The following is a 25931-nucleotide window of genomic DNA, read 5'->3' as shown; positions in this document are numbered from 1 at the left end:
GCTTCCTTACTCACACCCTCCACTACCCTTCCACCCTTCCCTGGAGCCATGAAAATGAATGACTCCGAGCCTGGATCCTGGAGCCAACATGCCTAGGTTCAAATCCCAGCTTCACAGACCATGTGACCTCAGGCAAGGTACCTTACCTTGCTCTGCCTCTCTTTCTCCACCTGTAAAATGGGGATAATGACAGTACCTGCTTCACTGGGTTTCTGTGCATGTAAATGAGTTAATTTGTGTGAAGTGTTTGGAACAGGGCCTGACATATGGTGAGCACTTTATCAATGTTTGCTGATTCTGTGGCTTTGCACATGTTGCTTTCTCATGCTGGGATGTCATCCCCTATTAGTTAATTCCAATTCATTCTTTAAGATTCAACTCAAGCATCACCTCCTCCAGCAAAGTGCTCCTGGTAGCCAGGGCTGCTGTAAATGTCCTTTCCGTGTTCTTAGCATCCTGCAAATATAGCTGTCACTGCACTCAATGTGTTGAAGAACATCATTTGTTTACTTGCCCATCATCGCCCTGGGATTGTGACCCCTTGAGCATAGGAACAGCATCTCAACAGGATTTGAACACAGCAGTTAATGCAATCCTAAGACATAAGAGATTCTCCCATTGACGGAGAGGATGAAACCATCCTGAAATCCATTAAGTTAATACGTTTGTTCACCTGCTCACTTACTCCTTCATCTATTCAAAGAAGAAATTACTGAGCATCTGTGATGTACCAACTATATTTTCCATGTACTTTTGGATGATCTACCTGTAATTTCTGTGTCAGCCCTTGCAGCTAGCTGGGACAAGAGAGGAAGTAGATTTTGAGCTATAGTTACTCACAGCCTGACTTTAAAAAGAGAAATTTTGGAGACCAGAAGTCTTATAGATAACTGAGTGAGCTATTTCTCTCAAATTCAAAGCCCTGTTGTAAGCTCCAGACTTCCCAGCTGGGCTCAGACAAGGCTGCAGGACACAGTGTATTGGATTATTTCAGCTAAAACACTCAATGGAACAGAGAGGCAACCCAAGGAATGTGAGAAGATATTCACCAATGACACTACAGACAAAGGGTTGATATCCAAGATCTATAAAGAACTCCTCAAACTCAATACCCCCAAAACAGATAATCATGTCAAAAAAGGGCAGAAGACATGTTTTCTCCAAAGAAAACATACAAATGGCTAGCAGACACATGAAAAAATGTTCATCATCACTAGCCATCAGGGTGATTCAAATCAAAACCACACTAAGACACCACCTTACACCAGTTAGAATGGCCAAAATTAACAGGACAAGAAACAACAAGTGTTAGAAAGGATGTGGAGAAAGGGGAACCCTCTTGCACTGTTGATGGGAATGCAAGTTGGTGCAGCAACTTTGGAAAACAGTGTGGAGATTCCTTAAGAAATTAAAAATAGAACTTCTCTATGACCTTGCAATTGCACTACTGGGTATTTACCCCAAAGATACGGATGTAGTGAAAGGAAGGTCCATCTGTACCCCAATGTTCATAGCAGCAATGGCCACAATTGCCAAACTGTGGAAAGAACCAAGATGCCCTTCAACAGGTGAATGGATAAGAAAGATATGGTCCATATATACAATGGAATATTACACAGTCATCAGAAAGGGTGAATATCTAACTTTTGTATCAACATGGATGGGACTGGAGAAGATTATGCTGAGTGAAATAAGTCAGGCAGAGCAAGTCAATGATCATATGGTTTAACTTACCTGTGAAGCATAAGGAATAACATGGAGGACATTAGCAGAAGGAAAGGAAAAGTGAATTGGGGTAAATTGGAGGGGGAGACAAAGCTTGAGAGACTGTGGACCCCGAGAAACAAACTGAGGGTTTTGGAGGGGAGGGTGGTGGAGGGTGGTCATGGGTGAGCCTGGGGGTGGGTATTAAGGAGGGCACGTATTGCATGGAGCACTGGGTGTTGTACATAAACAATGAATCTTGGAACACTGAAAAAATAAAATAAAAGTAAAGTAAAAGTAAAACAATAAAAAATAAAAATAAACAGGCATAATAGAAAATATTCTGCCAAAAGAACTACTCAACGCCCCTTCTTTAATCAGTTGCCACAGTACTTCTCAAGTTTTTATGCTGCCTTCTTAGGTATATTTCCTCAATGTAGATTCAAAGTGCTGACAATTCTATTTCGAGAAGAATGCTTTTCTTCCCTCCTAAATATAGAAACCTTTTTGTTTGCGTGAAAGCCCCACCTGGAAGTCTGATGGGACTGACCCCAGCACCTCTTTCTCCTTCCCTCTTTAGTAAGAAAGCCTCATTTTTGGCTGAGCACAGTGTTGCCCATGGTAGAAGACTATTTTCTGGCTTGCCTTGCAGGGAGATGTGGTCAGTGACTGAGTTCTGGCCAAAGACATGTATGGTTTCCTATTGCAGCTGTAACAAATCACTGCAAATTCAGTGGTTTAATACAATACAGATGTATTATCTTACCGTTCTGGAGGGTAGAAGTCTGACATGGGTCTTCGAGAGCTAAAACCCAGCTATTGGCAAAACTGCATCCCTTCTGGAAGCTCTGAGGGAAAGTATGTTTCCTTGTCTTTCGCAGTTTCCAGGGGCTGCCTGCATTCCTTTGTCCATAAGCTTCCTCTGTCCTCAAAGTCGGCAGCTAGCTTCCATTGCTCCCTCTCTCTCTGCCTCTCCTTTCCTCCCTCATCTTTCTCTTCACTTACTCTTATGCCCTCTCTTTCTCTCCTTCTCTCTCTTTCTCTCTCACCCACACACACTCTTCTGCTCTGTCATCATATCTCTTCTCTCTGACACACCTTACCTCTCTTATAAAGATCCTTCCCATTACATTGGATCCACCTGGATAGTCCAGGAATCTCTCCATCTTCAATGCCTTAATCGTATCTACAAAATCCTTCTTGCCATGTAGGGTAGACATCACAGTTCCAGGAATTAGAACATGGGCATCTTTGGGGAAGCATTATTCTGTGTTTCACGATGTGTAAATGGAGTCAGGAACTCCAGGAAAATGTACCTGAAGGAAAGTATGTCAACTAGGAAAGGCATTTAGCTCTTGTGCCTTTCCTTCTTCCTCCTCCCTGAAGCTGGGAGGTGATGCCTGATGCTTTGGCAGACTTTTTAAGCCAAAAAGTGACCTTGCAGGTAGAAGCCAAGCACCAGGAGGGTGGAAGAGAAACATCAAGGCATGGATTCCTGAGGACCCATGGAAGCACCACCTCTAGACTTCCTTTACCAAATATAGTTCTGTCTTGGTTAAGTCACTGTCATTTCGTTTGGGTTTTTTGTTGGTTTTGTTAGTGTGTTTTGGTTTGTTTTGTTTTTGTGAAATGTCTCAGCGGAACCTCACCTCAATCCCTCAAAACGATACACAAGTCCCTACTTAATAAACTCCAAGTCTGGCTCTCTTGATCCACTGCCCTCTTCCAGCATGGGTCTGACCACTACTGAGAAAAAGCTTTAGAAAAATGGGCAGGGTTTTTAATCACGTATTGATCAGACACCAGCCTTTAGTTCTGCCTGTAGGCTGAGCTGTGCAACCTCAATATTAATCTTGGCTTTAACAATTCTTTCAGAGCTTCAACCATATTTTACTATAATAGTACCAGGAGAATCAGGGTGGGCAAGCATGGGCTAGTCCTAAATAGCTTAAAATAAGACCTTGGGCTGCCCCCCACCCTTTAACATACACACAAATAATCTGCATTGGCTAACAGCAAGGTAACTTTCCATACCAAAGACCTGGGCTGTCTTTCTATCGAGATTCAGTAGTGGCCCTAAGGAGTAACCAATCCTATCGAAACCAGCATCTGGAAGAAAAAGACGGCATAGTTATTAGCTACTCCAAAATGCAAATCATTGATTTTGGCCCACACTCTGTAATATATTCATCAGATGTTTATTGAAAATCCGTGATGCTCTCTGTGCAATGAGTCAGGGAGGTAGAGCTTGGAAGATGGGGGTCACTCCCCTTAGGAACCCAGTGGAGAAGACAGACCAAGAAATTAGTGCAATTGACTTTATTATTTTATTATTTCCATGGATCTTAAACTAAATTATGTGATCACTTACAGCAGCTCGCCTTGACTTGGGGTTCCTCACATAGCTCTTCTCATTTGTCATTTGGATCCTATTGTATTCTCTTTATTAATTCTAACAATATCCTTAATTATTCACAACCATAACCCTATTCCATTTTGGAAGTATCTAGCACTTGGGACAGGAGTGGTGATGAGACAATGAGGCCGGAAAGAATAAACTCATGTTGGGTTTTATACTTACTCTTTCCTAGTTATCAAAGGTTTCTTCATTTGAGAATATTCTCAGCATCTTCCCTAGACAAAAGCCAGCTTCTCTCTGTCTTGATTGGTATGAAATGAGGCTCGCACATCAGAAAGATGCCTGTCTCCTGACACCTTTCCACCCCAAAGTCTTCTAACACGGGTGGGATCTGGAGCTTGAAGTCACCTCCCAGGCTGCATGACTGTGTCCAGCATTCACACAGCCGTGCTGGGTGACAGGACGGCTCCAGAGTCGCACAAGATGCTTTCACGGCTATCTTTTAGCGTTAGGAAGGCCAGCAAACATGTTTTAACTTATCATAAATCAGAAGAAAACACCAAAATCCTAACTGTCTCTTTGGCTGGGTCACTGGGCGGCGCTGTCAGGGGCCATAAATGGTGGTAATATGGATTTCTCCCCCAAGTGGAGACCGGAGCAAGAGCTCTAACAGCTCTAACGTCTGGTTCTGGTGGAGTCTGGCAGAGAAGATCCAGTGTGGAAGCTTCATTTCTCATGCTGGATTACCATGATCACGGGAGAAATCACAGAAGAGAGAAGCCCAGGCATTCAGAATAATGGAAGGCATTTCAGACTGAGGAAGGACAACCTTGTGTCCCCATGCCAAACCTTCCTTCCATAATGGTTGTCTTCTCATCTACATTTTCTCCATGGCTGACCTCAACCAGTGCCCCTGCTTGTGTTCATTCCTACACATTAGTCACTCCCAAATAGCATCGCCAACCTGCTCTCCCCCAAAAACCCCACACTCATTTGTCCAATGGCCAACTTGACACCTCCACTCTGATGACTACTATGTATAAATCTCAGAGAAGGCGTGGCCAACAAAGGAACCCAGGCTTCCCCTCCAACCTGCTTCTGTTGCTCAGTTAGTTGAAGTTCCCCCAGGCATGTGATTCGTTAAGCTAGAAACCTGGGAGTTAATCCTGACTCCTCTTGTTCTGAGACTTCATGCTGCGTCCATTAGATAGGACCAGGAGCCCTGACTCCAAGGTAGCCTGGACCCCACCTGCTTCTCTCAATCCACCACCACCATGGACCCTGACCAGCATCAGATTCCCTCAACCCACTGAAAATGACAGCTGCGTGGTCTCCCGTCTTCTGCTCCCATTCTTTTACAATCCGTTCTCCCAGTAGCCAAAGCCATCTTTGAAAAACGTGCCCCATGGCAAGAGCTCATTCCTTTTTTCAGCTGCATAAGAGTCCATTTTGTGTACATACTACAGCTTCCTTATCTGTTTATGGACAGACACTCCCATGTCTTGGCTGTTGTAAATAACACTGCGATAAATATATAGCGTGTGTGTATCTTTCCAAATTAGTGTTTTCATTTTCGTTGGGTAAGTACCCAACAGTAGAATTATCGGATCACAGGGTATTTCTATTTGTAATTTTTTGAGGAAGCGCTATACGGTTTGTGGGAGGTCCGGCTTACAGTTATGGAAGGAAGAGGACACGGGGTCGTAAGGCACAGCGTAAGGAATACAGTCGACTGTATTGGATGGTGGCAGTAATGGCTACACTTGGGATGAGCCCAGTGTCACATATGGACTTGTGCAATCACTGTGTTGTATGCCTGAAACTAACCTTGCATTGTGTATCAACTACACTCAGATAAAAACCTTAAAATAAATCCATAAAAGGAATGAAAGCCCACCCCAGACCCCTCCCCTTCTCAGAGCCCTCCAGACGCTTCCCTGGGTGCTGTGGCCCCTCCCTCTTCGGTCTCAGCCAGCCTGGCCTGCATCCCCAGTCCCACTGGGGGTCTTTGCATCCCCTGCTCTTCCTCCAAATATCACACAACCCGTCCTTCCTACTGCTCAGGCCCGCGGGGAAAGGCCATCCGCTCACCTCCCAGCCTCTGCAGTCCGCAGTCTCCCTCTCTCCTGTCACCCCATTCTCACTGTTGTGCTGGCTGGCTGCTGTTGTTGTCTTTGTGTGGCTTGCTCCCTAATTGCCAGACTTGTCCATGAAGTCGTGAGCTTGGAGAGGCCGTCACACCTCCAGATGAGGAACAGCAGGGGGCATAGCAGGAGCTCAACCAAATGACCGAATGAAGAAGCCATTAGGCTCTGAGCCTCCGTTTCCCCAGCTGTAAAGTGGGAGCACCTGGTAAAGGCTCAGGGGTATTAGGACGATGACTTAGGGCTGGCATGTGTGCAGCCCCTTTAAGCCCTACATCCCCTTAGAACTGTAAAGTTTCTGTCTCAAGAGAACCAGGACATCAGAGCAAAATCCTCCAGCCCTGCGTTCTGCTGAAGTAAAGCGTGCTACAGAATTAGCACGCCTGAACCACGATTTAAGGATAGGTCTTATAATAAATGCTTTCTCCCCTCCCCTTCTGAGCTGGATCCTCTCCCTGTGTCCCTCCAGAGCCCCCTCCATCATTCCCACCCCGCTCTGCATGCTCAGAGGTTCCCACTGTGGGCTGCCCTAACAGGTCCCCTAGCTCCCTGGCTACTTGTAGCAGATCCAGGCCCGAATGACACCAGCAGGACGTCAGTGTAAAGGAGAGGTCATAGCATCTGATCCTGTTGGACCTAGTGCTAGAAACTTCTCTCGCTGATGCTCCAGCTCTAGATGGCTTCATCATCCCTTAACCAGACCACAGCTCTGTCTGTGGTCCCCAACTGTGGTGTTTATGGGGGGCTCCCTGCTCCCCTCCAGGACCTCACTGACACGGCGTCCGATGACCATTCAGACATTTATGAAGTTGCCAATATGTCTATTTATAAATAAATAAATACTCTTTAAAAAAAAAGGAATGATGAGCTTATCCATCGGAACAGAAGGAAACAGAGAATCTGGGAAGAGCCGCATCAGAATGGCAGTGAGCTCCCCGGAGGGCCTGTGGCATGGACCTGGACAGGAGTGGAGAGAGAAGCTGGATTCCAGGTGGGGGGCCTTTCCCTGGGAGAGCAGCTCCAGATTCCAGTTCGGACAGATGCAGGGGTCCACACGGGGTGTAGGTGGAAAGTAGACTTAGGTCATGTCTCTAACCTCATTTCTAGCAATCATAACAGAATGCGAGGGAGCTTCTGTGATGGACCCCACTTCGCAGGTAGGTCAGCTGGGGCTCTGTGTGACGGAGGAACTCATCCAAGGGGATGCTCTGGCAGGGAGCAGAGCCAGGCCTTGAACCCTGGTCCGTCTGATGGCCAAAATTCGCGGCATCACGCTGGAGCTGTTCCTGACAAAGCCCAGAGGCAGGCTCCCGGGGACTGGAGCTGGAATCAGTGCAAAACCGATCAAATCTTTGCTCACGAACCTGGGTGTGCCAGACTCTGCTTGAACCCTGGCTTGCTCACACGTCCTGCTGGGCAAGCCTCGCCCATCCCACGCTGGTGGCAGATGTCCGGCGCACTTGGCAGTCTTGAAGCATTAAAGCGTGCGGCGGAACTGGATGAGTATAACCGCGTGCTAGTGCAGACGGATGGGTCACGCTCCAGAGAAGGGACCGCAGCCCACAGACCTGGGCATCATAAAGGCTCTTCCCTCCTGCTCCCCTCAAGAAAGCCTTAGCCCGACAGATTAACTTCAGTGTACATGCCTGTGCTCATGAAACACGTTTCAGATGCAGAATTTGCACAAAGCAGATGGCCATTAGACAATACTGGGAGGCAATGTAGCCCTGATGCCCGCCCCTGACAGAGTCCCCTCCGGGCCTCCCCGGAACCTCCCCAGATCGCTTAGCGGCCCTCAGAACATTATTAATGCTCTCGGATGGGTGCTGCTGGAGACCTGGCATTAGCTCCCTTCTCCCCAGGAGCCCCCAGTCTGCTAGCCCATCATTCCTGCCTTTGGATTGAGCCGAAGGCGGGCCTCCGTGGCCACCACCCTCTGGGAACAGAGACCACGTCCCCTGGGGCCGAGTCCTCCGTCCCCCTGCACCAAGGCCCAATCAGCATAACGGTGCTCAGCCTTCTCTTTAATAAGCTGATTGCAAAGCTAAATCCTGAGTGCTCCCCAGCCTCCCCAGAAGCTAATGATTGACAAAACTAATCTCTCCTCCGCCCCCACGCCTGCCGCCACCCCATCCTCTTGCAAATCATGTACTCGGCTGCTGACAATTAGATAGAAGGCCTGGGATTGGGACGCAGGAGGGTTATGAGGTTATGAATCAATCGTGGGGGCTTGGGTGAGATAACAAACCGGGGGGCCCGTCTCAGACACCTCGCTGCAACCCTCAGAGCCTCCTGGTTGATTTATGAGTTGGTAATAACCTCGCCTGGTCTCCTGCCCCCTATTATTTTTCATAATGCACAGGGAAGCTTTAAATTTCAGAGAATGGGGAAATGCAGGATCTGAGCCGAGGAGGCTGGACTTGGGGAGAGGCCCACTAGGGGGTCCCTGGCAGCCGGCCCTCCTTCCCGGGGTGTGGGCCCTGGGTCGCTGAGGGGCGCAGTGGCCACATGCCCACGAAGGCCGGCAAGCCCGTTTGCGGGGCCTGGAAGAAAACCCCAGGGAAGCGGCCCTGCCAGGCCCCGGTTTAGGAGTGGATGCAGTGGTGATGCATGGGTCCCACTGGGTTCAAAATTATATTTGGCGTGTCTGGATTTCATTCCTCCAACCTGTTCAAAACCAAGTCAGACTCTGCGGAAGCCTGTGAAGAAGGGAAAATCACACAGTGGATCAAAGCCAGTCAAAGGCAGTTTGAACTCTGCAGTCTAGAAGCCGGTGGAGTGAGCAGAGGGACAGGCGAAGAGGCAGGAGGGCGATGGTGGCTGTCAGCCCCAAAGGAGAGAGTCGAAGACCGCCTTTCCTGTGCTCACCGTCCTCTTCAGGTGACAGCCAGGGTTGCACAAAGAAAAGAAGGAGGCTTGGGCTTGCTGCTTCGTATTTTTTCAAGCGTTCATTTGTGAAGCTTTCTTTATACGAGGAAAGAGGTGAATTTTAACAGAAAACCCCCGAAACTGTCCTTGAAAGCAGTGGTCACAAAATACCAATCCGCAGTTGGTGCTGGTTTGGGAGGAGGTTTTCAGGGGTCATGAAAATTGAGAGAAATTTTTTAAATGTAATGAATATGTGCATTGATTTGTAATGAACACAGGTTATGTGATGTCTATTGGAAGATAACTGTTGCTCAGTGAGCATATAGGAAACCCCAGCTCCACGCTGAAGAGAGGACAGTATGACCGAGTCCTGCTGTCTCAGAGTGAGAGTTTCAGCGAGGGCTGGAGTTGAATGGTGTCGTCCCAAAAGTTCACATGAAGTCCTAACCTCCATTATCTCAGAGCGTGACCTCATTTGGCCAGAGGGTTATTTCAGATGAAATGAGTTAACATGATCTAGTGAGGGTGGGCCCTGGTCCCTTGCGACTGATGCCCCCCTAAAAGGAAAAGTTGGACCCGAGGCACACCGCAGGGAGAGGCCCATGAGAAGAGGAAGACAGAGATCAGGGTGATGTGCGGGCCAGCCAGCCGACACCAGGACTGCCAGCGAACCCAGAGAAGCAAGGAGAAAGGCCTGGAACAGAGCAGATTCTCCCTCGCCACCCTCAGAGGAGCCAACCCAGTCAACACCCCGATTGCAGGGTCTGGCCTCCAGAACGGTGAACCAACCCATTTCTGCTGTTTGGGCCGCTTGGTTGCTGGTACTGTCTTACAGAAGCCCCAGAAAGCTCATGGAGAGGGGAAGACAGGTGTGGATCACGTAATCACAGCGCGGATGTCTGCTTCCAGATGGAGAAGGAATCCCATTGTCTGCAAGTGAAAGCCTAAGGGCCTGGCCTGGTGTGAAGAGCCGTGAAGGCTTCCTGAGCCAGTCAGGGCAGGAGTCAGCTAAGGGCAGAGGTGGAGAAAGGGGAGCACGTGACCGGCCCAGGGAACCGCTGAGGCAAAGGCCCTGCCGCGGGTCATGGCGCATTCTGGGAATGGAAAGGCGGTCCGTGCGGCAGAAGAGGAGAGAAGGCAGAGGGTGCCAATGGGGGGATGTGTGCGGGACCAGTGCACCCAGAACAAGAATGAGCTCAGTTCATTATTTTGGACTGAATTGCCATGGGGTAAGGGCACGCACTCTGCCTTCACCCTCTGAAGTTCCCAGCGGCTGCTGCTTTCCCAGGGGCATGCGATGACTTGAGTGGACACTTGGCTCCAAGACAAGGTCCCGAAGACACAGACCCTGTCCATAGCCGATGTGTACTAATGCTTACCCCGCATGGCCCATACAGCACTTCCTTGAATTCATGATCTCACTGTGCCCTTGAAGGAGGCAGAACTGCCCCCCCCCATCAACCCATGAAGAAATGGAGGTTGGGGTGGTGCGTGGTTCAGGGACCAGCCCAGAGTCACACAGTCCGTAAGCGACGCAGCATGAATTGAACTCAAGTCTGACTTTATAAATACTGTGCTTTATTGCTTCATATGCTCGGGAAACAAGCATGTCTGTGACGTTTATCACGCTTTTCCTTGGAGAAACTCAAGCACCTTGACCAAACGCTACTCTTCAGAATGCCACTAGACTTGTCATGGCACAGGGTTCTGCCTCGTGACTCTCCTGTCTTTGTGCCGGCCATACACCATGCCCGCAGTCCTACAGTTTAACATCTCTTACGTAAGTTCAGCTTTCCCTGCTGGCTGGCTGTTGCGTTGTGTGTATGTGTGTGTGTTTTAAAGATTTACGTATTTATTTATGTATTTATTTATTTATTTGAAGAGGGAGGGACAGAAGGAGAGGGAAAGAGAGAACCTCAAGCAGACCTGACATGAAACCTGAGCATGAAACCTGACACAGGGCTCGATTTCAGGACCCTGAGATCATGACCTGAGCTGAAATCAAGAGTTGGACACTTAATTGACTGAGCCACCCAGGCACCTCTGTGTGTGTGTGTGTGTGTGTGTGTGTGTGTGTGTGTGTGTGTGTATTTTAACTAAGGCATAAAAGTAAAGGTCTAAAACTCTAACATGTCCTTCCCTTCACCTGCAAAGTGGAGATGGTAATGATGTATTTACATCATGGGATTACTATAGTAGGGTCATTTCAAAGCCTGGAATACAGAAAGTGCTTAATGAATCATTAGCTCAATAGCTAATATTAGTAGTGATTATTATTACCACTAAATGAATGTCTCTGCTTCAGGAAAGAAAATGAGTACAGAGCATCCCTTTTCTAATTATTGTTCTGAGTACTGTTTGGAAAGTTATTGAGAATAAGAGAGGTAAAACATGTAGTGGACATGGTATCTGGTATGAGTTTTTCCTGGATTCCAGACTTGGCTCTTACAGGTATGTGGCCTCAGGCCTTTCTGGGCCCCATCTGTGAAATGACTATGCTAGTTATTATATTTCGCACAATTATTGTCGAGGCAATATGCGATTTCGGCGTCAGGTGCCTGACTCTGGCCTAGTACCCAGTGGGCATGTGGGAATGACTCCCTCCTTCACGAGTACTGGCCTGCACAGGCACCCATGCGATAAGTGGCACAGAACTGCCCTCTTCACTCACAGGTATAGCAGAGACCTTGGCAGATATGTGAGAAGCCCAGGGTGGCCTGGATCATAACCTTGACTGAGGAGTACCAGAAGGTCACTCATGGCAGGAACAATCTTGAGTTTTGTTGGGCTCCAGAAAGAGTTCACTCAAGTGAAGGTGTCTTTCCCCAGTGGTGAGGATTGACAAGTAAATTCTCCATTGCTTCAATTACCAGAACTCTGATTTATAAGCTACCAAGTTGCACATGACTTGAAGTTTATAGGGGCCTCCAACCGGTCTTTTCTCAAGTTTACATAATCAGATTTTGGCTCAGGTTGATATAATACTTTGGAGACAATGGGGAAAGTATTTCAGGGGAGGAGGCCCTTAGGTTGTAACTTATTTGTACCTGGAAGTTCCAGGTATCCCTTAATCTTTGGGGGGGGTACTTAAAACACCCGAGGACAAGATAGTAAGGGTCTCCCCCAAACCAGAAAGAGAACTCCCTAAAGTATGAGAAGATCTTACCAGCTTACTCAAATCCAGTTTATACCAAGGGATGCAGATAGTCACCCTTAGTCCAGGACTACGGTGAGCAGCCCCGTTAGCGTCTACACAAGGCTCTGGAGCTGGCCCAATGGCCAGAGAGAGTGACAACTTGAGGCTTAGGAGTGAGTCTCCCACTCTTTACTCCTCAGGGAAAAGGCAGCTTTGGGAGTCATGCCTTCATTCCTCTCTGCTCTTTCCCTGGGGTGCAGGACATGCCCAGGGCCTAGGACCAGCAGCCAAGGGTTCCCCTCACTCACTCCACTGTGTGTCTGCAACCTGGCTCCCCACAGCCTGTCCACAGCAGTCTCAGAGGCCTGGGCACCCCTCTCTGTTCTTAAAAGTGAAAAGTGTTTTTCTCAAATACAGCATGTGTTCTCAAGAACAACATATTAATGTTCTTGAGCTCCAAATAATAAGGGCATGGAAAGAATAGAAACTTCCCATATTTTGACCCTCCTACCTCTCCAAGATCACTTCAACAGTTTAAATATTCTTCCAAAACTTTTCTTCCCAGTACCTGTACATACCTACACATACGTATTTAATGCGATACAAAAGTAAATACGTGTTTCTTACTGTAAAAAGGTCACTTAAAATTTTTTAAATGTCATTTTACAATACACGCTGTGCTTGATCTACTTTTTCATTTAATATAGTAGGCATTATATATATGTATATATATATTTAAATATTTACACATATTGTATCGATGAGCCATAATTAATTATTCAGTCCCCTACTTGAGAACTTCTGAGTTGTGTCTGAACAACCTGCCCAGAGACACACTTACATGTAAGAGACACAATGGGAATACATACATACAACACATACGGAAACAGAAAGTGCACCTTTAATGTATAACAAACCATGTGTTCTTGGGAGGAGTTTCAGGCGCCCTCTGGTATAGTTCATGGATATCCCTGGAGTATATGTGGATGTGTTAGCCTCAAAAAGAAAACTTTCAGCCAAGTGTCTTTAGAACCTCTGGGGATAAAGGGTAGCTATTCTGCATTTGTCCCTAGCGTTTCTTTCTTTTCTTTTCTTTTCATTTTTTAGTAACGTATAATGTATCATATTATATGATATGGGAAGGGTACAGGTCTGTGAATCGTCAGTTTTGCACAATTCACAGTGCTCACCATAGCACATATTCTCCGCAATGTCCATAATGCCCCTAATGCTTCTATACTGATTTTAAGTCCTGAGCAGGGCAGCTTGACTCAGATAAGAATGGAATCCAACAGTGGTAACAGAGGGCAACAGTTCATTTGAGAGAGAACAGAAAAATAATCTGCTTCAAATTCTTTTTAGAACAGGAGGGAAGGAATGATTGGGGGCCAGAGGGGGAAAAAAGGAAGAAAGGGAAGAGAAAAAAGAAGAAAAATGCTTTCTGCTGGCCATCGGTTGCAGTATTCTCTCCTGATTTGGCAGTGTAATAATTGTAGGTCTTTTAAAGGACATAATATTATGACAGATTTCCCTCCCTTACTTGTTCCCGGGGTTGAACATGCAACATTTACTTCCTGCCACGAGGCTGGAGGCTGGCCGCTCCTGGGTTAAGTCTGAAATACCCCACACCCAGGAGAACAAGAATGTCCGCCACGAGAGGCGTTGTTGTGATTGCTGACATCCACCCTGCAGGCCCACGGTGGGTGAGGAACAGCGGGGAGGTGGTGACGGCTGCAGACTGAGGGCCGTGACCCAGGACGGCCAGGGCATCTGGCTCGGCCCTCATTGGGGCTCGAGGACACTCACACCCGTCCCCAGACAAAAACCCTGAGTGTTGCAGTGGTCACATCAGGGACAAGAAATCCAGGCCTGTGGTCCCCACGTCACTAGGTAAAAAGGCAAGAGGCTTTTGTGACTTTCCCTTCTTGACCAAAAAAAAAAAGAGGTAGCGGGAGGAGGTCTTAAATGTGATGCTTCAGCTCGGTGAATGCAAACCAGGGCCTAGTGGTCTGGGGAGAGCAATTAGGCCAAACACGGAGCGCAAAAAACCAAAAGGGGGTAGAAATCTAGACAATGGTGCTGAAGTCTCGGGTGGCGTGGAGGGGGGAACGGATATGATAGCAAGGAAGGAGTTTCAATGTGAATGAATACTAATTAGTGACATGGATATTAATGATGACAGTAATTAACAGGGGAAAGGAAGGGCTGTCATTGTCCCAGGGTGAGTAATCAATCTTGGCAGGTGATAAATAATGGTTCAGCAAGCTCAGCAGAAAGATAATCCGCCTGCCCGGGGGAGAGCTGTTGCTGATGCTGGAAACCTATCCGTTTCCAGGCAACCCACAAAAAAGAACTATTTTTCTTTTGAGGAAAAAACAGGTTAGAGTCTCTCCCCCACCCCCAACTTGGGATTACAGTTCTTATTTGATTTCTGCTTTGTTCTTCATTTCCTAGGACAAATGTTGAACTTGTATAATTCGGAGGAGATGGACACACACACACCAGCACACACAGACATACTCTCCTTTCGCTCAAAGAATGTGAATGACTAGGAGGGGTTTTGATCCAAAGTTTAGCTCATAGATGGTATCTGGGAGCAAGAGTGGGGAAAAGCTTACAGGTTCTGCTTCAGAGGTTGAAATGGGGGGGATCTTGCAGGGCTGTGTCAATGGCGGCTGGTCACACAGGTTGGGGCCCTGGTTGTCTACTGCACAAAGCTCATTCCCCCTCCAGAGAGCTGGAGAGAAACAGGCCTGTGCTGCTCTCACCTCTGGAAACCATTCAAGTGTCTGGGAAACTTTATTTCTGGGAAAAAGGGCAAGCTCACTAAAGGTTTTCAGCTAGGACTCTGTTCTGGGAAAGCTATGGGGAGACCTTGTCTCTCACACCAACCCTCAGACCCATACATGACAGGATTCAGACATCTAGAAAGGTTGCCCTTTTCAGGCTGCTTTCCATCAGACATTCCATCCTGAGGTGACAAAGCCACATTTGAAGATCTGCACTAGTTCCAAGTGCAATGGTTGAGACAAAGGTGAATTAACCGGAAGTACAGAACTTTCCAGAAGTTTGAACTCCTCTACTCCCCCGTTGGCTCCAGGTGTGACATCTTCAAAGGGAGGCAAACAAAAAGAAACATATTCAGAGACCTATGACCAAAATGGGAGGGGCTCTAAGTCATGTCATGGGAGGAAATAGCTGAGGGACCCAGGCGTGTTTCATCTCAAGGGAGGAAAACTCAGGAAGAATGTTGATAGTATATGGGATGGACTTTCTCCAGAGCAAGAAGGTCTGGATTTGTTTTTCTGTCATCAGAGGGCAAAACTTAGTCCGAAGAGAGGAATTCAGAAAGGGTCAAATTTCTGTTCAGAGAAATCAAAGATGATTTAACTAGGTCACGCTGCCTAGGGGAGAATCTGTGATTCCCAAGTACTAGGGTTTTTCCCAGTAGGATTATGGTACTTCCTGTCCAGGGATTAGAGATGTGGTTCCAGTATGGGCTAGGGTTGGAGTAGATAAGCTTTAAAAGTCCTTTCCAACTCTTATAATTTTATATTAGTTAAGGTAGTACTCAATATCAAAACAAATAAATCCCAACTTCTGGGGCGTAACACAACAGAGTTTATTTTTCAATCAAATCAGAGCCCAAAATGGGCATCAATTTTCATGGTTGTTCAGGATCCCAAGCTCCTTCCGCCTTGCAGCTCTGCCCTCCTCTGGGTTCTTGGGGTTCTCTCCATTCAGCCAGCAGATAGGGAATGAAGGCTGTGTAGGGTCACATGGGAGTTTTTATGGTCCAAGCCTCGAAGTGATATACATCACTTCTAGCCATATTCCATTGTAAGAACTCAATCTATACCCAATGGCAGACGTGTATCGAAATGTAATCTAGTGACCAAAAAAATAGGGGAAATAGGTTTTGGTGAACACAAAGAAGTTTCTCCCCCAGAAACAGGGGCATTTTCTTTTAAAATGGGTCATGCCAGGAAAAAAAAAAAAAAAGAGTTTTGTTTGTTGTTGTTGTTTTAGGAACATGTAAGGGCAGCTGTGTTGGTCAGGCCTTGTCAGGGTAGGGAGCTGAAGAGGCCTCCTCCCTCAGGAAATGTCCTGGGAGCCAGGTGTGGTAAAACGTCACCAAGCCTATCTCGGGGAAGTCATCAGTATCTGTATTTGCAGGAAGTCTCCTGTAGATATTCCCTAGAAGTGTGGACGCAAGATCATCCTGAGTCATTGGAAGGGGATTTTTTTTTTTTAATTTGGAAACAAATAGGACTATGACTATGCAAGTGTCCTAATGGATAGAAGTGTTTAGTTAGGATGGAAAATTGTCAATATTACCCAGCTCTCTGGGTGTGTGCTAGTTGGAATTAGGACTTCCTTAGATAAACATGTTTCTCCACCACAGGGCAAGCATCCATGATGTCTTCAGTTCAAATTTCTTTATCGTTTCAGGTACTGACATTGTACAGTGGCTTATGAAGAACCTTTCCATCGAGGACCCAGGTACTTGACCCTGACTTTATCCTCCATGGCACTAAGAAACATCCCATAAACAAGTTCCAGACCAGATTTGCTAGCCTCCAGAGAACTGGGTTCATAAATGTGAATCCCAAGTTGGAATCACTCTATTTGCAAATAAAATTAATTTCTTTTCTCAACTGAATATCTATCTTTAAATCTAAATCACCCTTTGAGGAAATGAGCAATTATTTAGAGTGCCAAAGAGCCCAATACAATAACGTGTAAAATGAGATGAATTCTCGTTAGCCACAGCAATTAAAGATAAGTTGTAGAGCTATCATGAAACAGCCTTCTAGAACTAGCTCTTAAAATTAGATTGCCTGATCCACAATTAAGATGTTTAATTATTTGCTGAGACTCCTTCTGTTTTCTGCTTCCTCAAGAAGTGAAAGAATGATTCTTTTTTTCAACCTTAATGGTGCATTTCAGTTAAGAAAATCTTACCAGAAAAACAACAACAAAACTCTGGCCAATAAAACAGTTTCCAAATCTGTCCTCCCACCAGAAAATAAGTAGCAAAATTTATTTTCACAGCATAATTAGAAAATGAGGAGTTTCAGAAAAATAAAAATTGCAGATAAGTGAAACTTACTATCCATGTGTCAGTTAATACTTTTCAGAATTTATTATCTACTTCCTGTTTTAACTGAGTATCCTCAATGCCCAAAGGTCATATTTATAAATATCCATTAATGTATTCTTGTGTTCTTGGGGATTAGACCTCTCTGTCCCAAATTAAATGGCTTCCAATGGCTAAGCTTTCTAAAGATTTTTTTTTTTTAATGCCCTTTCTAGATGTCTGTGATTCCTTGCCCGGCAGTCACTGTGTTACCTTCGGAATTCCTCTATTTTAATCTGATACCCTATTGGTTATGAAACAATACAATTTACATGGAGTTCAATGAAATATAGTTGCCAGAAATCTGAATGCCACAAAAGCAGATCACTGAGGAAGTGACACTAGCCTTTTTCACCATCAGGATTAATGGCCACTTCCATGACTAGTGAAAATTCTTAATTCTAGTCAAGCTCTTAATCCATAGGGGGAAACTGTATTCAAATCCTTTTCAGGAAAGAACTCAAATTAACTATGACCCATGTTTGCCTCATGCAGCCTGGCTTTGCCATTGTCCACTGGATGCAATACATTTCTACCGGTTTAGTTCCATGTATTTAAAGTCAATGTTTCTTTGCATTTAGCATTTATAATGCTAAGCCCAAGGACCACCTTTCTTCACGGTGCTTCTCTTCCAGCAGCAGTCTCTTTTCCCTTTCCACAATAACCCTTGTATTTCTGACACATACTTTATTATGATTATTAGTATCAGTGGCAGTATTGTGAGAGCCCGGAGCCAGCTAGGCGCGGGGAAATAGGCTTCAGGAGGCCTCCCGCCCTCTTCTGAGAAGCTTCCCTGAAAGGTCGTGAATAATAAGGCTCGTATCTGTGAAGGTCTCTTATACTCGAATGGCCTTGGGAGGACGTCAGGATATTGGGAACTGTTTGGGCTTCTGAGAAACGGATAAGGAGGAGTTAATAATTCACCAGCTGGGAATAGAAGAGTGGAAATGAGGCAAATCAAGGCCCTGGGAAGCCAGGTTCATCCAATATCTGCCCCTCCCTCCCGTCTTACTCCCCATCGGCCATATATCTAAGCAAAACCACAGAGGATGGAGAGTTCTTGCTCCTACATTGGCAACATGGAAATCACCTTCTTACTGGATGTTGTTCTCTCTTCCCTGGGGAAGGAGCAGCTGCCAGGGACGAAATCCTTCTTTTTTGCTGTACCCATGATTCTTGAAGCATGCAGACTTGGGCATCACTAAGCAAATAAGATACAACTTTGTTCTGACTCCACCAGTTATTTCCAAAGGATAGTTGATTCTAAATAAGCAAAACACTTGGATTATATCCAACCTCTTGAGAAGTTTGTGAGTAAAGACAAAACAAGTTGCTTTAAAAAATTCAGCGCTTACAAAATGAATAATTCCTTAGCGTCCTTAGGCATAGCCGTAATTTCCACATCCAAAAATTAAGTTTCTACCAGTAAGCGTGCTTTTATATTTGTGGAAGATTATCATGCATGGTAGAACCATTTAGATTTGTTATTTTTTTCCTTAGCTCTCCTCAGAATAAATATAAATTCTTAACTACATAGATCTACTTAGGGCTGGCACTAAGTCACAAAACAATGGTTTGATTGTGGCAAAAATGGGCATATTTCTGTCAGGTCGGCCTCCCTTTGCCACTCCCCACTGCAGTGCCCTTAAGAAAGTGAGGTTTTACTCTGCGTTCACAAGAGAACGGAAATGCTCTCCTATTCTCCAGTGGGACTGTCATATTGGGGAATGCCACGGGAGCCCAGAGTCTCTCTGGGCAGTGAGGCTGCATGCCCACTGCTGGGGATGATAAAAATGATGAAAGTAGCAGCATGAACTGGGCTCCCCGCAGCTACTGAGCTCCAGGCCCTGCTAAGCACTTACCTGAAACATCCCCCTTGATGGAGGACAGGTGTCTATGTGCCGGAGCCCTGCTCTTCACCATGAAGCTACTTTCTTCTGGAGGTCTTGGGGGAAGTCAAGCAATGTCAGTGTCTCAGAGCTGGCATCCAGATGAGACCCAGACCCATGTTGGCCTTTCCCAACCCTGACACCCACCCCATCCAGACCAGTGCATTGATATCAAAAGTTATCAATCAGTCAATCATGCAGTTATCTGAGGGTGAGGACAGTTGACTTCCGGTTGCCCTTCTACCCTCCTGACTTACATTCCACGTAAGGAGCCCTGCACTCTGACGGCTTGCTAAATACTCCTCTCTCTCTCTCTCTCTCTCCCGTCCTGTCCAAGCAGTTGAAGCAATACACTTGGGAAGCCTTATAGCTGCCCAGGGCTACGTCTTTCCGATCTCAGACCACGTTCTCACCATGAAGGATGATGGCACCTTTTACCGTTTCCAGGTAGGCCTGCCAGCCCCTTGCTCTGAAGAACTGTCTCCTATCATTCGATCTCAGTTTAGAATGACCTGCAAAACCAAGGTCATTTAAGGGCGTAACCCTGACCTCCCCCTAGCACTGGGAAGGCCAAACAAGCTTTTATTTGGGCCATTTGTTGGGCCATTCATTCTGAAGAACAAACTTTGGGAGGTAAATATTACTCATTTGACAGATGAGAATACTGAGGCGCTCTGAGGTTTAGTAAATCTGGGAGGTGGCCTTGATTTGAGCATGGGTCAGCCTCAGGGCAAAGTCCTTGATCTTTCTGCTCTGTCATGCTGCCTTCCTGGTGTGAAGTTTCTATCCACAGCCTAACCCCTCCCATCCATTTTCCTCTCCTTTTCTCAGATCCTGTCCTAGAGGGAAATGGGGCAAATGATAAGGGGCTGTTTCAAGGTCAACACCAAGGGGTTTGGAGTGCAGTTTTTCAGAGTCAAAGGGTATCTCAGTCTGCTCTGGCTACTATAGCAAAATAGCACAGACTGGGGGGCTTAAACAACAGAAATTTATTTCCCACTGTTCTGCAGGCCAGATGCCCAGGGTCAAATTTCCAGCAGGTTAAGTCTGTGGTGAGAGCTGTCATTCAGGCTTCCCGACAGCCGCTTCTCACTATCCTCCTCATATAGCAGAGACAGAGAGAAAGCAAGCTCCCTGGCAGTTCCTCCAATAAGGACATTAATCCTATGGGATCAGGGCCCCACCCTTGTGACCTCTTTTAACTTTAATTACTTCCTTACTCCAAATACAGCCACCCTCCAGGCTAGGGCTTCCACATATCAGTTTTAGGGGCACACAATTCAAAGGGATAAAAGGAACTTGGAGCTTGCGTGCCCAGTAAACTGTGCCGGTGTGACTTCTCTTGTCTTGGGAGAAGATATGTTTGTCCTCTAAACTAAGTTTCTCATTTTTGCATTTATTTAGCTCACCTTGGCTTTCATTTCTCAATATCTGGATTAAAATGTTGGCAGCCTCAACTGAATTAAGAACAGGAGAAAGTTGGGGATGTGGTGTCGGCACAAAAGAGACAGGGCAGAGCATGTCCCCGGGAGGGGTCGTCACTGGGTGCCAGAGAAGGTGGACCCTGCCTCCGGGCAGAGGAGAGCAGGTGCCAGCATTCCTCTGAGTCCTGACACCTGTGCTCTTTTGCAGGCCCCGTACTTTTGGCCTTCCAACTGCTGGGAGCCTGAAAACACCGACTACGGTGAGCAGTAAAGAAGTGTCACTCTTGGGAGTGTGGAAGACAAATGCCTGGTGTCTGGGTGACAGCCACGCAGGGAGGAGGGGTCGTTTTCCTGCTTAATCTTTTTCATACCATGGACATGTAATAAGTTTCCTGTTCCACATAATGAAGAAAGGCAGAGCACACTGAAAGGTGCAGCCTTTGGAAGAGAATGGGGAAAGGGAAGAAAAGTTCTATCAAGCTGTGGAGTCATGGAGAGCCAAGACCAACAGCTGTTGACCAGTCCTTTCTGGAGCAGGGTTTCAGGGAGGGCTGGTTCCAGGGGCCACCTCCCCCTCGTTCTTTCCATTCTCACCATCTTGTCAAGACTTATTAATAATTCATTGGTGGTTTTGATAGTTAGACGTTAGTGGGAAAGGGAGACAGACCAGGGAGGAATGTACCGAAGGTACCCTGGTCGAGGAAAATAAGAGTGGATAAAGTTGGGAGCTTGGCAAGAAGGGAGTAGGCAGGGATCTGTTAGACTCTGGCCATATCCTCTCTATGAGACTTCCTCTGAAGAAGCTATATTGTCCCCATTACTCCAGATGAAAAACCTGAGCCTCAGAGAGGCCACACCCTCACACTTTTCACCTTGCATTCTCTTTATCTAGATGCTCAGTCATAAGCTCAGGGACTGGTCCTACATGTTCACTCTCATGTTCCCCAGTGCCCCGTGCAGGGTTGAGGCATGGTTGGAACTCAGTAAATAGTTGCAGATAGTCCTGATTCTTTATTAAAGGTGATTAACAGACACTCAGTACAAGTATCAAAATTGGAACTCAGATCCGAGAGCCTTCCAGGCCAATGCTTCTTTCATGGTCTGTCCCTTTATACAGCGTCCTTGTCACTGACTTGGCTGCAGTGACTCTCCTTGGGACTGGAGTACTTGGTGAGACCCAAAGCTTCTCTCTAGGTTCTTTGCAGGATGGCTTGCTCAGGAAGGCAGAGGCAGCTGCAGAGACTAGGGGGAGCTGTGCAGCTGGGCAGTGTTCAGGGAAGCCTGTCCAGGAGACCTGGCAGTGCACTAGACTGGCTCCCTCCCAACCCCAGCCAGCAGGTGGGAGCAAATTTGAGGGTGGGGTGCGGACAAGTCATTGCCCACCAATTGCACAGTTCTTTTGTTTTCAGGTCTGAAGGATGGTCCTTACATGGGGCGGTGGGGGAGGCCTTCTGGTGGACCTCACAGCTGTCTGCAGGCACCACTCTGGGTCCCTCTGGAACTGGGCTGTGCTCTAAGTGATGTGATAAGTGGAGAGGCAAGGCTTCCAACTGAAAATCAGAGCTACATTTGGGTCATCAAAAAACAAGTCCTTCAGGGGCTGGAACACTGCTCGTGAAAGCCCAATTGGAAATTTGAGTCATTGTAGCTCAGATTCATGCAGCAGCCGTGTGCCCTGGTGAATCTAAAAACCAATATCCTTACAGGCAGTGAAGGGGCAGGGGAAGAACATGGCAGGACCAGATAACTAGACCCTAGTGAGATGAGTATACCCACCTAAATATGGACCCACAAGCTTCAGCTGTTGGGTACTGCATACACCAGACCATTAGTCCCCCGTCCCTACAGAGCTTCTCCACATCATGATTTTATGCGCAGCATGAACAAGGCTAGTAATAACAATTTATATCAGGCTCTCATTAAAACAAAATTATTTTGACTTCCTATGCCTTGACTTAGGCAAATCAGGTGGAGAAGTCAAGGTACAGATCCAAAGTACTCACCAGCACTTCCAAAGCAGTTCAGTCTGAAAATCAAAGTATTTACCAAAAGAGAAGTTAGGGCAGCGGCTCCAAGATCAACTAACTCCACTGGCTGTGTGATCTTGGCAAGTTACTTAACCTCTCTGTGCCTCAAAAACTTCATGTGCAGATCAGAATAATAATAATTGCCCTTGTTTTCTAGTGTTGTTTTGTTACGATGAAAGGCAATGCTTGTAAGGTTTGGTGTGTGACCTATAGCAGGGATTCAGTGGAAACCCTGGTGGTGGTTAGTATTCTTATGACTAAGGTCGTGTTCGACAGTGTGCGTCCCGTGGTGGCCCTCTTGCAGAGAGGAGGTGAAAGCAAAGTGAGAAATCAGAATAGGTGTGATTCGGACTGATGAAGAACCCAAAAACTTTGGCTCATTCAACAAACCTTTACTGATCACCTACTCTGTGTCAGTTGCTAGGGCACAGATTTGAATAAATCACAGCCTTACCATCCAAACATTCCAGGCTGGGGGAGGCAGCCTGATGGGGAGGAAGAGGGTGGTGAGGAGGCCGACCTGAGTATTCAGAGTTTTCATGTCCATGAAGAATGACTGAGAAGGTCGAATCGTTTGGGAGGGGCAGGTTTATCAAAAAGCCATCAGCGTCAAGGAGAGACATTTAGAATGGAGGTAGCAGCTCTAGGGACTGTCAACAATGGGGAATGACCTAAAAAACATCCCTCGCCTGTAAAATGAAGATAATCACAGAACCCACCTCATAGGTTATTATGGGGACATAAGTGAACATTTGGAAAGTCTCTAGAACAGCATCTGATATCAGTGAGCTTCGTACAGGCGGTAGAGGTTATTATGGTGATGCCTCAAGACCATAACAACTGTGCTTGGCACACAAGAGGCCCTTGCTAAATATTTAAATGGGTGGATGAATGAATAAATGAATGAGCGGCGAATGTCATTGTGAAAAAAACTCCGAAGCAGCCATCAGTTCTAATTCCCCCTCCAGCACCAACTGACTTGTGGGTAAATCCCGTCACCTCTCTGGGCCTTTGGTTTTCCCATCTGGCAACGAGGGGCCTGTGTTTGATGGTCACCAAGGTTACTTCCAATGCTAAAATCCCATTGTACTACAAAGTGATCTGAGGGTATGAGGAACGCAGAGAAATACATGTTATACAGGGTTCCTGATTTAAGAGACTGAGGTAAATATGTCACTCATGAAGACAAAGTTGGGGAAGGGAATCCGTTCTTCAAGTATATCGAAATAGGACGAGGTCAATAGTTTCTTATCTTTTAATCGCACGTGTAGCATATGAGTCCGTTCACTTCATATGGTTTTTAATGTTTTCTTATTTTATCGTGGTGAGATGTGGTAAGCTTGAGATGGTAGTGAGTCATCCCAGTGAGATGCCAGGAGGTAAGAGGGTAGGTGTGAGGGCAAGGAGACAAAGATTTAACAATAAGAACTTAAATATTGAAGAAAAACCAACCTCTGAGCTTATAGCACATCCCCCAGATGCCTTGTAATAGGGCTGGCTGCCATTGCCAATGGCCATTTGATTGGTTAGGTATTAGAGCAACCACCATTGAAAGTACTACAGTGGCAGAGACAAGCCCCAAAATCTATATCAAGAAAAGGTCGATTCAACAGCCACACCCTACCTCGCTGGTTGTAGTGAGCAGGCTCCCTCACATGGGACATTAGCCACAGGGAAAGCAAGCTGAAAGCACATGACCAAGTAGCTCATGGCCACCAGGAATGGTGCCCACTTTGCATTCTGGACATGCTATTTTACTTTCTAACCCAGCTAGCCCATTCTGACCCAGATGGGTTAAAAATTTCTCAGGATGATTCTGCTTAAGTAAAGTCCAGAGCCCAACCTGGGTTGGACTTTCCTGCATTTTCCATTTATCCAATACAAAGTACTGCTTGGGACAGCATTGGCCAAGTAGCTTCTACCTCCACTGAGCAGCTCTGCCCCTGGGTCAATGAGAACAGCATAGCAGAGCTGGTGACAGGCTTCTCTTTAGTGGCCCCCAATTCCATAGGCTGCCTAAATGGTGGTCCAAAAGAGTAAAGAAGTTACCTTGTAATAGAGCAGATGCCTCTTTGGCATACATTATGGAGAGCTATGGCTACCTGGTTCTCTGGAAAAGCTGGTAAGTGGAGGATTATGCAGAAGAGATACATTCGTACCGTAATCACTTTGTACCAACATAAGCTATACAAAGAAACAATCATTTGACAGCATTTTGAGATAGGACCAAAGACTCTCTTAGATTAAAAGCCCCAATCATTGGAGTTTCTTTCTTAACTAAACACTGAAGATAAACCATCCAGTGTGGGCATCTTTAAAGTGCATCAAGAATTCAAACACACTTTTGAAACAACCTGCATGTTGACTTCTCTCCGATTTTTATTGTTTCTCCCCATTTTCTCAGTTATTTCACTTCTACCAAACTCATGTACAATTGTGTCGGCCAACTCTTCTTCCCCAAGTTGTCCTGAACCATTCACCTGGGTCTTCCTGGAAACCACAACTCTCTCTTTTCACATTAATTTCATCAGTGAAATGTCATATTGAGGGAACTTGCATTATGAAAATAACAGGTATGCCTGACATCAACAGATCTGAGAGCACACGCAACTGACTCACTCTCACATACAGCTCAACGGGCATGAGCACACCAGAGTAGGCTGCCAGTCACGATCTCCCAGCGTATCGTAAGCTGCCATGAGCACGTTTCTCAGATCGCATGGAGGAGGTTGGTTGATCCAGCAAGGAGCTGACTAGATCTCCTAGTTTAACTAAGTTGCCAAACCACAGGTCAGCCATAGGTCCTCTCCGACCTTCTCTCCTGTTCGTCCTATAGGTCATTTGTACCGCTCATCTATCATCCTTGGATCATTTGACTTGACCCTGGAGAAGGAGGGAGATACTGAAGAAGCAGAGGCAGGGAGAGAAGTGATAAAAGCAGGCTTTGGAAAGAATCCTCTGGAACTGAGGGCCAGTAACCCTTCCTTAGCTTGGGAAGAGAGACCCAAGCTGTCCACACTTTCCACTGTTCATCCACTCCACCGGTGGCCGGTGCTGGTGCTAGGTGTAGGGATTCAAGATTTGTAGGACGCAACCTCTGCCCCTGAAGAGCCCTCAGCCTAGAGCTGGGGACAGTCTAATAAACCCATAATCATGGTGCACTGGAATCAAGTTTCATGGGTGAGGGTAGGGAGATGCTACCTTGAATACAGAGCTGGGTCTTTCAAGGTTAGGAGGAGG

The 25931-nt window shown here is 46.4% G+C and overlaps 1 protein-coding gene across 8 annotated transcripts in view; it reads left to right on the top strand.

Moving 5' to 3' along the window:
- RGS6 (regulator of G protein signaling 6) overlaps positions 1 to 25931 on the top strand; it is a 550737-nt gene that overhangs the window by 443327 nt on the left and 81479 nt on the right. For all 8 annotated transcript variants that reach the window (XM_032345054.1, XM_032345052.1, XM_032345055.1 and 5 more), the window contains exons 4-6: positions 16664 to 16714; positions 19581 to 19687; positions 20873 to 20924. In XM_032345054.1, coding sequence (XP_032200945.1) covers positions 16664 to 16714; positions 19581 to 19687; positions 20873 to 20924 — 210 coding nt within the window. The remainder of the gene's footprint in view (positions 1 to 16663; positions 16715 to 19580; positions 19688 to 20872; positions 20925 to 25931) is intronic.

This window comes from Mustela erminea, chromosome 5 (assembly GCF_009829155.1).
Source record: "Mustela erminea isolate mMusErm1 chromosome 5, mMusErm1.Pri, whole genome shotgun sequence".
Classification (NCBI taxonomy): Eukaryota; Metazoa; Chordata; class Mammalia; order Carnivora; family Mustelidae; genus Mustela; species Mustela erminea.
The sequence above is the reverse complement of the archived record's forward strand: the minus strand, read 5'-3'. Positions and strand labels throughout refer to the sequence as shown.